Raw genomic sequence first — 15,842 nt, forward strand, 5'->3', positions numbered from 1 at the left:
AGCTCTTAACACTATCTGATACACTCTGTTTATTGTGTCTCCACCAGATGAATGAATAATAGACTCTCCTGGGTCCCCTCCCAGTGGTGATGAACCTTTCCTTCTGTCTCCAGCACCCTTTTCCTGCTCCTTGTTTCTCCAAACCACAGACCTCCCAGAACAGCAAGAAGTTCCACCTCCCTGACACCATAGCCCATATCCACATCCCCTGTGGATATAGATGGTCCCACTGAGCTCCCAGCAAAAAGGCCTTTCTTCATCTCTGAGCGGTCATCCCCACACTGGCTCACCAGCTCTTGATGCTCAGAAAACAAGGTGGAGAATTCTTAGCTTGGCCAGCCCTCTTCTCTGGTCCCAGGAGCTTTACCATCTTTGAGCAGTGGATTATGTGTCCCTAACCCCTTTTTTCCAGGCAGCTTTGAACTTGGCAGTAGATTCAATGACACAATTAGGCTGGAAGATACCATGAGGTTTTAATAATAATCTAATAACACTGTTTAACAAAAACAACATAACAGGTGTCTCTCACAGAGACATAGAAACACACACCTCTTCCTCCTGCACAGACTCTGAGGTAGAAAATAACACTGCCCGAAGTATAAAAAAATACTCAACAGGCCAAGCCATGGCCCAGACCACAGGTTCACAAGGCACTGGGCTGAAAGGTCACCCCTTGAGAGCGGGGGCAGAGGCTGGGCCAGCTGCACTCCAGGCAGCTGGGCATCCCTGGCTTCTAGCATGAAAGCTTGCTCTGGGGAAGGTGGAGAGGGTAGGGGCTGAAACTGGAATGGCAGCTGATCTGCCAAGAACAGAAGAATGCTCCTGGCACATAAAAGGCCTTTGGTAAATGTCTGCTAAATGAATGACTGGAGGGGGAGAGGGGAGGAAGAATTCCAAATAATACATCCTGGAGGTTCTTGGGCCTTCCAGCCCCGGGCAGGGCAACCAAGAGTGAAACAACACCTCCACCAGTTATTTTAGAGGTAGCCAAGGAGGTAGAAATACCAACACTGGGATGCTTTGGCATATGTGGGTGGGGGAGGAATGCAGTGGAGGGTCTCTTCTTTCCTCTCAAAGTGTCTCATACATAACTGGGGCCCTTGACCCAGCAGGGCCCAGGCCTTCTCATCTAGTTCTCCTCCTTGATGGCGGGCCTCTGTCTTAACTCAACTCTGGTCTCCAGTACCTGGCAGAGATCAGGCATCAAGGGCTCATTGCGTGAATCAAGGCCCATAGCAGCATTACTAGCTTATCTTCATTCTACCAACTGATTCCACCTGGCCTTGAGTCTCCCTGGCTGGGTCTGACCCTGCGTCAAAGGACACCATTCACCTCTCCCTTCCATGGCAAAACAGCTTCATCCCTTGCCTTGGGGAAAAAGTTCTTAGCCAGCTGGGCCATGCGTCTGTTCTGCGGGAGCTGACGCTCCTCAAGGGAGCAGAGACCCCAGGTCCCGTCCACCTGGTCGGGCTCCCAGCGGCAGCTAGGGTGCAGCCAGCAGTAGTAGGCCAGTCGCAGAGCCAGCCCCAGAAGGAAGCAGATGCCGGCTGCGGGCAGCAGGCTCTGCAGCAGGCGCCCGCTGGGCAGCCAGGTGCTCTGAGTCGCCCAGGCCACCACCAGGAGAAGGCTGTCGTTCAGCAGGAACACCAGGTGGATGGTGGCACGGCCTCGGGTGTGGCCCTCAGCCACGTTGAACCAGGAGAAATATAGGATGGTGGCCACGGTCGCCCGGTACAGCCACTCAGAGTGGGGACCTGGCATAAAGTCCGTGCCCTGCAGCCAGACCCAAAAGAGGAGCACCAGCCACAGGCCCAAGAAGTGCAGGGCCACATAGCGGGGGAAGAGGGCTGAGAAGAGGGCCACAACCAGCACCCGGGGCCACAGCAGCAGCAGGTTCCACAGGAAGTAGATCACGGAGGCGCCCAGTCCCAGGAGAGGCTTGGAAGGGAGGCAGGTGCGCAGGGCCCGGTGGTAGTCCAGCAGCGCCCACGAGATACCCACAAAGGACGTACAGATGCTGACCCCTGTGAAAAAAAGTAGACAGGTGCACCCTGCGGGCAGCCTGCAGGCACTCTCCCTAGGTGGTGGGTACTGCGGAGGCCTTGTCGTAGCCATGCTGTGGTGGGTATTAGAGCTCCCAATTTGTTGAAGGGAAAAGTACAGCCAGAGCACAGTAAGTTCACACAACCCTACCGGAGCTCCCATCCATATGGAGTCTGTCCTTCACCACAGAATTTTCAAGTGCTACCCCTGTTAGATTTCTCAAGGATGAGACTGTGTGACTTAACACTCTCATCAGCACCCATTGCCCAGCATCGGGTACCCCCTGGGCCTTGGCTCTACCCTGAGCACATTCTGAAACCCTTCCTTTCCTTGAAGAGCCCATGCCTTTCTTGAATCTGAACCCCAGCAGTCCAGTTCCCCTTTTCTTAACCTCAGAAAGGGAAGCAGGAAATCCCATAGGGTGACGACAAGCCTCTAGCTGAAGCCACCTCCTGGGGGCCAGAAGGGATGTCCCTGCTACTTGGCTGGAACAGCCCCCACTCCCCTCCCTTCCAACCTCAGATTGGGCCCTGGTTTTGATTTTCCAAGACATCTGCCTCCCACCTCCTGGTTGCCCATCCTAGACTAGAAGCACCAGGCCCTCCAAGGAGGGCTGGAAGCATGTCTACACAGCTTCCTCCCTGCCCCCTTCCTACCTCTTTCGGTCAACAGATGTTCTCTGGGAACCTGCTGTGGGTCAGGAACCCACTCCCAGCATGGAATCAGCTCTGTGGCCTCTCTTAACTACCCCACACTCAGGGTCTCTGCAGGCCTGATGTTCCTCCAGCTGCCCCACGTGCCACATTCTCTGACCTGACAAGCTGTGCCCTTGGTTATCAGGGAGACCCACTCCCTGTTTCCTCTGGCATACTGCTCCTTACTCTGCAAGTTCTGGCTTGAATATCCCCTAGAGTCACCCATCCTGACGCCATCCCACCCAACTCCACCGTCCAGGTCCTATAACACACCACCTCTGTCTGGAGTCTTATTTCCTTATCTCTGAGCTCCTTCAGGGTAGAAAACCGATGCTGCCCCTCGGGGATCCCTCAGCAGCCTAGTAGCTGGCATACAGCAGCAGCTGAAGAAATGTTTGCTAAATATTGGGAAAATCTGTCTCTTCCCTCAGTTTCCCATCCCCACCAGTCCATACACAAAGGGCAGATGGTCTCCACTTAGCCCTGGTCCTGGATAACCACTGGTTTCAAATAGACAAAAACACAGCCATCCCTCAGAATCCACAGGGGATTGGTTCCCAAAATCCATGGGTGCTCAAGTCCCTAACATAAAATGGGGTAATATGGAGATACATACAGCACCCACCTAGAGGGTGCTGTAAATGTAACAATGATGCTAACAGCAGGGGCCCTTTGCACCATGCTAACAGTGGGGGCTCCATCGTGACAGCTGCTACTACTGTTTTGTTTTGTTTTTCCCCAACTAATATTGCAGAACCAGATGAGCAAACGGAAAGGACCTTTGAAGATGGGGAAAGATGGTCCTTTCCCCAACTTGTATGACCGTGGAAACTGAGGCCAGAGAGGGAAAGACTCTAAGTCCTGCAGTGAGCAGTGGCAGAGCTGGGACTGGTTCCTCGGGAGGCTGTGCTGTGTACAGCAGCAGGGGTGCGAGGGTGGAGACAGAAAAGCGGAGACCCTGAATCAGATGTGAGCTGAAGTCCTAACTTGGCTGCCAGCTGGCATGTGACCTTGGGCAACTCACTTCCCTAAAGCCCTTTCAAAGGTGCTCATTGCACAAACCTCTCCTGTGGTTTATGAAGCTACCTGCCTTATTCCTTTTCAGATCACTCCACTGGCTTTACTGTAACTGCATGCTTTATAGTCTGTGGTCCTGGCAGGCCAGGGTCTGTGTCTGTCTGCTTATTCACTGTGGTGTCCCTAACACAGGGACAGGCACAGAGGTTCTCCATAGAGATTTCAGTGTACAAAGCTGCCTCAATAATTTCTCTGTTGATTAATAGATTCCTTATTAGACATTAGGCACCCAGCATACTTTATCTGTTATGTTCAAACTAGTAAAAATTATACTGTAGACTTATTAGGCACCAGGCCATCTATGCATCACTTCACTTAAAAACTTTTCATTCACCTTATGAGGAAGGGTCATCGACTATGTCCATTTTACAGATGAGAACAATAGCTCAGAGAGGTAGAGTCCTCTTTGTCCAAACTCAAGGCTAGAGGATGACTTTGGATTTGAACCTGACCTGCCTCTCTAAAGGACATCCTCCTATTTTCTAAACAGCCTTTATGAAAAAGAGAAAACCTTTCTGACATTTGTGGGCAACTTTCCCAAGGTGTGAAGGTGTGGGGCGGGGAGTGGGTGGCCTTGGGCCCGACACTCACACTGGTAGTACTCAGCGCTGCCACTCTGCAGTATGATGGCCAGCACCAGGGTGAGCTGCGGCGTCGTCTCCAGGAAGGTCTCGAAGAGTCGCAGCATGCTGACGTCCAGGGAGAGGAAGTCGGCGTAGGCCAGGTCGAAATCGGAGGGGACCTCCTGCCGCCACACCAGCAGCCCCTGCCGCAGCCCCTGCACACACCTAGGCAGCACACGCGATGCCCCAAGGGTCCCAGTTAGCATCCAGTGGCATTCTTCCTTCCCTCCCCACTGAATAGATGCAGATGGGCTCCAATCCTGGCTTGTCACATACGCGCGATGGGACCTTGGGCAAGCGACTTGACCTCACTGAACTTGTTTCTTTATCTGTGAAATGGGGATAGATTACTGCTCCTGCTCCTGCAGTAGCCACCATTCCAAGCTCATCACAAACCTTGTCCCATTTCCTCCTTTACAACATCCTTGTTTTACAGATGGGGAAACAGGACCAAAGAGTGAATGAGCAGTGGAAACAGGATTTGGACTCCAGGCTGTCTGAATTTGAAAGATGTACTATGAAAGTCCCTAAAGTGACCCTTCTCAAATTTCAGCAAGCCTAAGAATTTCTTAGGAACCTGTCAGGAAGGGGAGCCATGGAGAGTTTCTGAGCACAGACAAGACAGGTCCTACTGTGCTACAGAAAGAGCACCCAGGGATCCATTGGAGAGGCCTGCCCAGAGTGATGGGAGCAGAGAGGGGGCAGAGTTAAGAGGGTCCAGAGGGGGATTAGCTAAGATGGCAGAGGAATAGGACGAGGAGACCACTCTCTCCCCCACAAATTCATCAAAAGAACAGCTGAACGCTGAGCAAACTTCACAAAACAACTTCTGAACGCTGGCAGAGGACATCAGGCATCCAGAAAAGCAGCCCATTGTCTTCAAAAGGAGATAGGACAAAATATAAAAGATAAAAAGAGAGACAAAAGAGTTAGGGACGGAGACCCATCCCGGGGAGGGAGTAGTAAAAGAGGAGAAGTTTCCAAACATCAGGAAACCCTCTCACCAGCGGGTTTGGGGGAAGTTTTCGAATCTCAGAGGGCAACATAACCAGGAGGAAAAATAAATAAATAAAACCCACAGATTACGTGCCTAAAGACAACTCCCAGCAGAGAAGTACCCCAGAGGCTCGCATCCGCCACCAGCAAGTGGGGGCTGAATGGAGAGGAGCGGGCAGCACTGCTTAGGGTAAGGACCGGGCCCAAATGCCCTGAGGGCAATCTGAGGGAGCTAAGGTGAGATAGCAACTTAAACTGTGGGATAACCAGAGAGAGAACTATCCCACGAAAAGCCCAAACCTAAGGCACTGCCGGCCCGCTCACAGAACAAAGGACTGAGCAATACCAGAGAAGAGCTAGCCGGTTGCGGACTTCCCCATCCCCCGCCGGGTGCAGCAGGCAAGCGGGGCCAGCCAGAGCCAGAAAGGGGCAAACTCGGCCCCAGAGAGCAAAGACTTCTTGAGATTCCAGATGGTTGACATCTGCCGGGAGGGTCGCAGACAGAGGCCAGTTACCCAGAACTGACACAAGGCACACCAGAGCCGGGCGCACCCAGAAACCGAGGCTGGGACCAGGGAGGTGATAAGTCGCACCGCCCCAACAGTGCACTTGCCAAACACCTGGCTGTCTGAGCTGCTCTGACCAGGGATCAGCATAAACCACGGGCCCAACCGAGTCTGTGCTTTTGTGGAGTACCAGAGAACCTGAACCTGAGCGGCTTAGACCTGGGAAATGCACGCATCTCAGGGCCCGCTCCCTGGCAGAAGAACCTGAAGCCTGAGCAGGGTAGGCTGGGAAAGCACACACACCTTGAGCAGGAGCAAACCCAGTGCAGCCGAGACACTGTGAGTTCTCCATACACACGCCAGTGACATTAGTTTGCAGTGTTCCTCCCTCCCCATAGCACGGCTGAACAAGGGAACCTAAAGAGACCACCTCTGCCCCTTTGTGTCAGGGCAGAAATTAGACACTGAAGAGACCTGCAAACAGAAGCCAAATAAACAGAGGGAACCTCTTTGGAAGTGACAGGTGCAACAGATTAAAATCCTTGTAGTTAACACTAACTACATTGAAAGGGGCCTATAGATCTTGAAAAGTATAAGCAGGAACAGGTAACTATCTGAAACTGAACTTACCCCACACTGCCCGTAACAGCTCCAGAGAAAGTCCTGGATATATTTTTACTATGATCATTTTTTTTCATTTAAAAAAATTTTTTTTCTTTTTTCTTTAAGTCCTCTATTACACCTTTAATTTTCATTTTTATAACCCACTATTACCTCGCAAAAAAAAAAGACTCTATTTTTAAAGCAAACTGCATATATATATCTTATACTTTTTGTGATTTTGTTTTTTTTAATATTGTATTTTTTAAGAGTCTAACCTCTACTCTAGATTTTTAATCTTTGTTTTATAGTATTTGATATCAATTTTGTACATTTAAGAACCCAATCTTTAGTACCCATTTTTACTCAGGAGTGTGATTACTGGCTTGATTACTCTCTCCCCCTTTTGACTCTCTTTCTTCTCCCCCAGGGCACTTTTATCTCCCCCCTCTTCCTTCTCTTCTCAACCCAATTCTGTGAATCTCTGTGGGTGTTCTGGGCACCAGAGAACACTTAGGGAACAGAGTACTGCCCAGATCTCTCTCTCTCCTCTTGATTTCCCCCTTTCTCCTCATGCTCACCTCTATCTCCTTCCTCCCTCCTCTCTATGTAACTCCGTGAACCTCTCTGAGGGTTCCAGACTGTGGAGAGCACATAGGGAAGTGTTTACTGGCTAGATTGCTCTCTCCACATTTGAGTTCCCCTCTGAACTGAACTTCTCCCCCTGATCACCTCTATCTCCCTCCTCCCTCTTCACCTCTCCATGTAACTCGGTGAACCTCTCTGGGTATCCCTCACTGTGGAGAATGTTTTCACCAGTAACCTAGAAGTTTTATTATCAGTGCTGTATGGATGGAGAAGTCTTGAGGCTACTGCAAGAATAAGTCAGAAAACCAGAGGCAGGATGCTTAAGCCCAAAACCTGAGAACACCAGAGAACTCTTGACTCCAGGGAACATTAATTAATAAGAGACAATCCAAAAGCCTCCATATCTACACTGAAACCAAGCTCCACCCAAGAACCAATAAGTTCCAGAGCAAAACATACCACGCAAATTCTCCAGCAATGCAGGAACATAGCCCTGAGCATCAATATACAGGCTGCCCAAAGTCACACCAAACCCATAGACATCTCAAAACTCACTACTGGACACTCCATTGCACTCCAGAGAGAAGAAATCCAGCTCCACCCACCAGAACACCAACACAAGCTTCCCTAACCAGGAAACCTTGACAAGCCAATTGTCCAACCCCACCCACAGGGAGGAACCTCCACAATAAAGAGGAACTTCAAACTACCAGAATACAGAAAGGCCACCCCAAACACAGCAATCTAAACAAGATGAAAAGGCAGAGAAACACTCAGCAAGTAAAGGAAAATGATAAATGCCCACCAAACCAAACAAAAGAGGAGGAGATAGGGAATCTACCTGAAAAAGAATTTAGAATAATGATAATAAAAATGATCCAAAATCTTGAAAACAAAATGGAGTTACAGATAAATAGCCTGGAGACAAGGATTGAGAAGATGCAAGAAATGTTTAACAAGGACCTAGAAGAAATAAAAAAAACAGTCAATATATAATGAATAATACAATAAATGAGATCAAAAACACTCTGGAGGGAACCAACAGTAGAATAACGGAGGCAGAAGATAGGATAAGTGAAGTAGAAGATAGAATGGTGGAAATAAACGAAGCAGAGAGGAAAAAAGAAAAAAGAATCAAAAGAAATGAGGAAAACCTCAAGGACCTCTGGGACAATACGAAACGCCCCAACATTCGAATCATAGGAGTCCCAGAAGAAGAAGATAAAAGGAAAGGTCATGAAAAAAATACTCGAGGAGATAATAGTTGAAAATTTCCCTAAAATGGGGAAGGAAACAGCCACACAAGTCCAAGAAACCCAGAGAGTCCCAAACAGGATAAACCCAAGGCGAAACACCCCAAGACACATATTAATCAAATTAACAAAGATCAAACACAAAGAACAAATATTAGAAGCAGCAAGGGAAAAACAACAAATAACACACAAGGGGATCCCCATAAGGATAACAGCTGATCTTTCAACAGAAATTCTTCAGGCCAGAAGGGAATGGCAGGACATACTTAATGTAATGAAAGAGAATAACCTACAACTCAGACTACTGTACCCAGCAAGGATCTCATTCAGATATGAAGGAGAATTCAAAAGCTTTACAGACAAGCAAAAGCTGAGAGAATTCAGCACCACCAAACCAGCTCTTCAACAAATGCTAAAGGATCTTCTCTAGACAGGAAACACAGAAAGGGTGTATAAACACGAACTCAAAACAACAAAGTAAATGGCAACAGGACCATACTTATCAATAATTACCTTAAATGTAATGGGTTGAATGCTCCAACCAAAAGACAAAGACTGGCTGAATGGATACAAAAACAAGACCCCTATATATGCTGTCTATAAGAGACCCACCTCAAAACAAGGGACACATACAGACTGAAAGTGAAAGGATGGAAAAAATATTTCATGCAAATGGAGACCAAAAGAAAGCAGGAGTCACAATACTCATTTCAGATAAAATAGACTTTAAAATAAAGGCTGTGAAAAGAGACAAAGAAGGACACTACATAATGATCAAAGGATCAATCCAAGAAGAAGATATAACAATTATAAATATATATACACCCAACATAGGAGCACCACAATATGTAAGGCAAATGCTAACAAGTATGAAAGGGGAAATTAACAATAACACAATAATAGGGAGAGACTTAAATACTCTACTCACACCTATGGATAGATCAACTAAACAGAAAATTAACAAGAAAACACAAACTTTAAATGATACAATAGACCAGCTAGATTTAATTGACATCTACAGGACATTTCACCCCAAAACAATCAATTTCACCTTTTTCTCAAGTGCACACAGAACCTTCTCCAGGATAGATCACATCCTGGGCCATAAATCTAGCCTTGGTAATTTCAAAATAATTGAAATCATTCAAATCATCTCTGACCACAATGCAGTAAGATTAGATCTCAATTACAGGAAAAAAAACTATTAAAAATTCCAACATATGGAGGCTAAACAACACACTTCTGAATAACCAACAAATCACAGAAGAAATCAAAAAAGAAATCAAAATATGCATAGAAACTAATGAATATGAAAACACAACAACCCAAAACCTATGGGACACTGTAAAAGCAGTGCTAAGGGGAAGGTTCATAGCAATACAGGCGTATCTCAAGAAACAAGAAAAAAATCAAACAAATAACCTAACTCTACACCTAAAGCAACTAGAGAAGGAAGAAATGAAGAACCCCAGCGTTAGTAGAAGGAAAGAAATCTTAAAAATTAGGGCAAAAATAAATTCAAAAGAAACAAAAGAGACCATAGCAAAAATCAACAAAACTAAAAGTTGGTTTTTTGAGAAGATAAACAAAATTGACAAACCATTAGCCAGACTTATCAAGAAACAAAGGGAGAAGAATCAAATCAACAAAATTAGAAATGAAAATGGAGAGATCACAACAGACTACACAGAAATACAAAGTGTCATAAGAGACTACTACCAACAGCTATATGCCAATAAAATGGACAACTTGGAAGAAATGGACAAATTCTTAGAAAAGTATAACTTTCCAAAACTGAACCAGGAAGAAACAGAAGATCTTAACAGACCCATCACAAGCATGGAAATCGAAACTGTAATCAGAAATCTTCCAGCAAACAAAAGCCCAGGACCAGATGGCTTCACAGCTGAATTCTACCAAAAATTTAGAGAAGAACTAACACTATCTTACTCGAACTCTTCCAGAAAATTGCAGAAGAAAGTAAACTTCCAAACTCATTCTGTGAGGCCACCATCACCCTAATTCCAAAAACACAAAGATGCCACAAAAAAAAGAGAACTACAGGCCAATATCACTGATGAACATAGATGCAAAAATCCTTAATAAAATTCTAGCAAACAGAATCCAACAACATATTAAAAAGATCATACATCATGACCAAGTGGGCTTTATCCCAGGAATGCAAGGATTCTTTAATATCCGCAAATCAATCAATGTAATACACCACATTAACAAATTGAAAGATAAAAATCATATGATTATCTCAATAGATGCAGAAAAAGCCTTTGACAAAATTCAACATCCGTTTATGATAAAAACCCTCCAGAAAGCAGGAATAGAAGGAACATACCTCAACATAATAAAAGCTATATATGACAAATCCACAGCAAACATTATCCTCAATGTGAAAAATTGAAAGCATTTCCCCTAATGTCAGGAACAAGGCAAGGGTGCCCACTCTCACCACTACTATTCAGCATAGTTTTGGAAGTTTTGGCCACAGCAATCCGAGCAGAAAAAGAAATAAAAGGAATCCAGATTGGAAAAGAAGAAGTAAAACTCTCACTGTTTGCAGATGACATGATCCTCTACATAGAAAACCCTCAAGACTCCACCAGAAAATTACTAGAGCTAATCAACGAATATAGTAAAGTTGCAGGATATAAAATTAACACACAGAAATCCCTTGCATTCCTATACACCAACAACGAGAAAACAGAAAGAGAAATTAAGGAAACAATTCCATTCACCATCGCAATGAAAAGAATAAAATACTTAGGAATATATCTACCTAAAGAAACAAAAGACTCATATATAGAAAACTATAAAACACTGATGAAAGAAATCAAAGAGGACACAAATAGATGGAGAAATATACGTGTTCGTGGATTGGAAGAATTAATATAGTGAAAATGAGTATACTACCCAAAGCAATCTATAGATTCAATGCAATCCCTATCAAGCTACCAATAGTATTTTTTACAGAACCTGAACAAATAATTTCACAATTTGTATGGAAATATAAAAAAACCTTGAATAGCCAAAGCAATCTTGAGAAAGAAGAATGGAACTGGAGGAATCAATCTGCCTGACTTCAGGCTCTACTACAAAGCCAGTCATCAAGACAGTATGGTACTGGCACAAAGACAGAAATATAGATCAATGGAACAAAATAGAAAGCCCAGAGATAAATCCACACACCTATGGACACCTTATCTTCAACAAAGGAGGCAGGAATATACAATGGAGAAAAGACAATCTCTTTAACAAGTGGTGCTGGGAAAACTGGTCAACCACTAGTAAAAGAATGAAACTAGAACACTTTCTAACACCATACACAAAAATAAACCCAAAATGGATTAAAGATCTAAACATACGACCAGAAACTATAAAACTCCTAGAGGAAAACATAGGCAAAACACTCTTCGACATAAACCACAGCAGGATCCTCCATGACCCACCTCCCAGAATATTGGAAATAAAAGCAAAAATAAACAAATGGGACCTAATTAAAATTAAAAGCTTTTGCACAACAAAGGAAACTATAAGCAAGGTGAAAAGACAGCCTTCAGAATGGGAGAAAATAATAGCAAACGAAGCAACAAACAATTAATCTCAAAAATATACAAGCAACTCCTGCAGCTCAATTCCAGAAAAATAAACGACCCAATCAAAAAATGGGCCAAAGAACTAAACAGACACTTCTCCACAGAAGACATACAGATGGCTAACAAACACACGAAAAGATGCTCAACATCACTCATTATCAGAGAAATGCAAATCAAAACCACAATGAGGTACCATTTCACGCCCATCAGAATGGCTGCTATCCAGAAGACTACAAGCAATGAATGCTGGAGAGGGTGTGGAGAAAAGGAAACCCTCTTACACTGTTGGTGGGAATGCAAACTAGTACAGCCACTATGGAGAACAGTGTGGAGATTCCTTAAAAAACTGGAAATAGAACTGCCATATGACCCAGCAATCCCATTGCTGGGCATGCACACTGAGGAAACCAGAATTGAAAGAGACACGTGTACCCCAATGTTCATCGCAGCACTGTTTATAATAGCCAGGACATGGAAGCAACCTAGATGCCCATCAGCAGATGAATGGATAAGGAAGCTGTGGTACATATACACAATGGAATATTACTCAGCCATTGAAAAGAATACATTCGAATCAGTTCTAATGAGGTGGATGAAACTGGAGCCTATTATACAGAGTGAAGTAAGCCAGAAAGAAAAACACCAATACAGTATACTAACACATATGTATGGTATTTAGTCAATTGGTAAAGATAACCCTGTATGCGAGACATCAAGAGAGACACAGATAAATAGAACAGTATTATGGACTCTATGGGAGAGGGTGGGACAGGATGATATGGGAGAATGGCACTGAAGCATTGAAATTATCATATGTGAAACGAATTGCCAGTCCAGGTTCAACACATGATACAGGGTGCTTGGGGCTGGTGCACAGGGATGATCCGGAGGGATGGGAAGAGGAGGGAGGTGGGAGGGGGTTTCTGGAAGGGGAAAACATGTACACCACAATGGATTCATGGCAATGTATGGCAAAACAAATACAATATTGTAAAGTTAAAAAATAGGAAATAAACTTATTTTAAAAAAAAGAAAGAAAGATGATAACGATAATGCTATATGCGAGACAGAAAAAAAGACACAGATGCATAGAACAGTCTTATGGACTCTGTGGGAGAAGGTGAGGGTGGGACGATCTGAGAGAATAGCATTGAAATATGTATATTATCATATGTGAAACAGAACACCATTCCAAGTTCAATGCATGAGACAAATGCTCAGGGCTGGGGCAATGGGATGACCCAGAGGGATGGGATGGGGAGGGAGGTGGGAGGGGGGTTCAGGATGGGGAACACAGGTAAACCCATGGCTGATTCATGTCAATGTATGGCAAACACCACTACAATACTGTAAAGTAATTAGCCCCCAACTAAAATAAATAAATTAATAAAATAAATAAATAAAAATTAAAAAAAAGAGGGTCCAGAGAGGTCTTCCCTAGCGGTCCAGTGGCTAAGAATCCTCCTGCCAATGCAGGGGATACAGGTTCGATCCCTGGACCCAAGGAAGATGCCACATGCCTTGGGGCAACTAAGCCCATGCCCTGCAACTACTGAAGCCTGTTTGCCTAGAGCCCGTGCTCCACAACAAAAGAGAAGCCACCGCAATAAGAAGACTGTGCACCGCAACAAAGACCAGCCCCTGCTCACTGCAACTAGAGAAAACCCACACAGCAAGGAAGGCCCAGCACAGTCAAAAACAAAAATTTTTTAAAAGAGAGAGAGGGTCCAAAGGTTGGACAGACAGACCTGAGGGACCCGTTGGCCTGAGGGAAGAGTGGAGGATGCATCAGGATCTCCCCTGCCCAGAACTGATCTCAGTTGGCTCTTGGGAGGTGAGCCCACTCACTGATTTCGAATTCATTCTCTAGACATTTACCCTCACTTCCCCTGGATGGTCTTGACAACATGCTAAGAGAACAGACAGGCATGCCCAGGTTGGAGGTTGTTCCCCAGTGCCCTGGCAGAGGCCTCGGCCTAGTCACAGGCTGGAACAGAGACCCTGTTTTCTCAAGCAAAGTTCAATACAGTGTGTCTGACTCATGCTCAGCAAAAATAGAAGATACACGATGCAGTTATCGATTCAGGGCTCGTTGCAGCTGCCAGGACTCTAACATCTGTGCCCCTTAGTGTTCATCCAGGGTGTTATTGATGCCTGGTCAGTCCCTCAGGCGAAACTGCAACATTCAAAGCTTCTCTCGCCCACTCCTGGAGACTCAAGGCAAGATCTGGAAAGAATCTGTAAACATGGATTCCAGAGTGGGTCCTGGCTCAGTCCAGCCCATCCCAACCCAGATCACATGGTGTCCTGACTTTGTCGCATGACTCTGACCCCTTCATTTCACTTTCCCCATCTCCAGATGGTCCTGCCACTTCTGAAAAGAAGCACAGCCCACACAGATTTTGCAGGCTCCCCCCACCCCTGCAGCCCCCGCACCCAGCCCTGTCTGGCTCCAGGAACGTGCATGAGTCAGACCCCATCTCTGCCCTCTTGCTTGGTCCTGGGGGTGAGGGGGTGGGGTGGGGAGCAAGTGCTCATGGAGAAGGCAGCTGGGGAAGATCAGGCGAAGGGCCCTGGCCGTGAGGGACCAAGCGCCGCTCTGGGGGTCAGGGCTGCTCAGACTGCAAGGTGACCCAGCTAGCTGATCATGAAGCGAGCTGATGCTGCCGCTCACCCTGCGCGGGGGCAATTCACAGGTCTCATTCCATTTAATCCTTTCACCGGGGGTCTCTGGAACACTGAGTTAAGCGGAGATCTGGAGGGGGGTCAAGTGACTTGCTCACGGCTCCGCCCACAGCTAAAAAGAACTGCGGGGTCCCGTTGCCAGTACAACAGAGTCCGCCCGGCCAGGCGCTGCGCCCTTCACAGCGGGGTTTGCCCGCGACACCCACCTCCGGATGACAACCTCCTTTTAACAGAGGAGGAAACTGAGGCTCAGAAAAAGCCTGGAAGGAGGCCACAGGTGGTAAAGCCAGGATTGGATCCCAAAGGGCCTGACTCCAAGTCAATTTCCTCTCTGGGCACCCGTTTCTTCACTTGTGCCAGGAAGGTCGAGTGATGAGCTCTGAGAGCCGTCGGCCGGATTTTTCCCTCATCGGGGGCCAGGAGTTCACCTGGTGGGAGAGGCGCCCTCTAAACTAGGAGGGGCTTAGTTTCCTCTCCCGGGTCGCAGTCCTCTCCTCTCCGCCCCACCGGGTCCCGGAGTCAGCCCTGCAGCAGGAGGTGACGTGACCTCCGTTCCCCCCTCTCTCCCCCCAGGGGCGGGGCGCTCACCTGTACAGGTAACCCAGCTGGAGGAGATGCAACAGCGCCAGGTACCGGCCAGAGGGCTTCGGCGCGAGCGGGCTGGAGGGGTCGGAGCGCAGCCAGACCCAGCTGAAGAGCTGCAGCGCGACCGAGGCCAGGCCCAACAGCGCCAGCACCAGCGCGGCCCACAGGTAGCGACCGCTGAGCACATACTGGCTCGCGGCCCACAAATCGGCGCCCAGGTCTATCAGGAAGGCGAGGGTGCCCAATATTCCAAGGACTAGGTCCCTTAAAAGCACGGCGCGGGGCGACCAGGGCATGACCCGCGAGCCTCTCCCCCTTCCTCTCGTCTGGGCTCAGGCCCGCCCTCCTGGCCCAGGGTCGCACCCGTCCCGGAGGCGCAGTGACAGGAAGGAGGCGTGCACAGCCCTCCGGGCAGCCCAGGACCGGACCGCTGGGCGGGACTTCCCCGTCCCGCCCCGTCCGGGGAGGAGCGAGGCCCTCAGACCCCGCGGTTGGGGCACCCGTGGTCTTAGTGCTCCCTGGCCCGGCAGCCTGCCTAGGGGTCCCCCCACCCACCCAGCCCCGCTGAGCCCAGAGGGCCCCG

General features: G+C 47.2%; 1 protein-coding gene across 1 annotated transcript; it reads right to left on the minus strand.

Moving 5' to 3' along the window:
• Positions 1–454: 454 nt before the first annotated feature.
• XKR8 (XK related 8) lies at positions 455–15,612 on the minus strand. Its single transcript, XM_081586271.1, has 3 exons — positions 15,263–15,612; positions 4,407–4,603; positions 455–2,024 (listed from the first exon to the last, which is right to left on the minus strand). The coding sequence occupies exons 1-3, from the start codon at positions 15,553–15,555 to the stop codon at positions 1,315–1,317; spliced, it is 1,200 nt and encodes a 399-aa protein (XP_081442397.1). The 5' UTR covers positions 15,556–15,612; the 3' UTR covers positions 455–1,314.
• Positions 15,613–15,842: the final 230 nt, after the last annotated feature.

This window comes from Giraffa tippelskirchi, chromosome 3, assembly GCF_054371585.1.
Source record: "Giraffa tippelskirchi isolate mGirTip1 chromosome 3, T2T-mGirTip1v1.2.pri, whole genome shotgun sequence".
NCBI lineage: Eukaryota > Metazoa > Chordata > Mammalia > Artiodactyla > Giraffidae > Giraffa > Giraffa tippelskirchi.

Bases quoted from the DNA above. Each gene is read 5' to 3' on its own strand.
- XKR8 (XM_081586271.1), bottom strand. From the start codon at position 15,555: ATGCCCTGGTCGCCCCGCGCCGTGCTTTTAAGGGACCTAGTCCTTGGA. The intron at 4,604-15,262 runs GTGAGCGCCCCG...TGTGCTGCCTAG, and splicing joins CAGCTGGGTTACCTGTACAG to GTGTGTGCAGGGGCTGCGGC. The intron at 2,025-4,406 runs GTGAGTGTCGGG...TTTTTTTCACAG, and splicing joins CAGCGCTGAGTACTACCAGT to GGGTCAGCATCTGTACGTCC.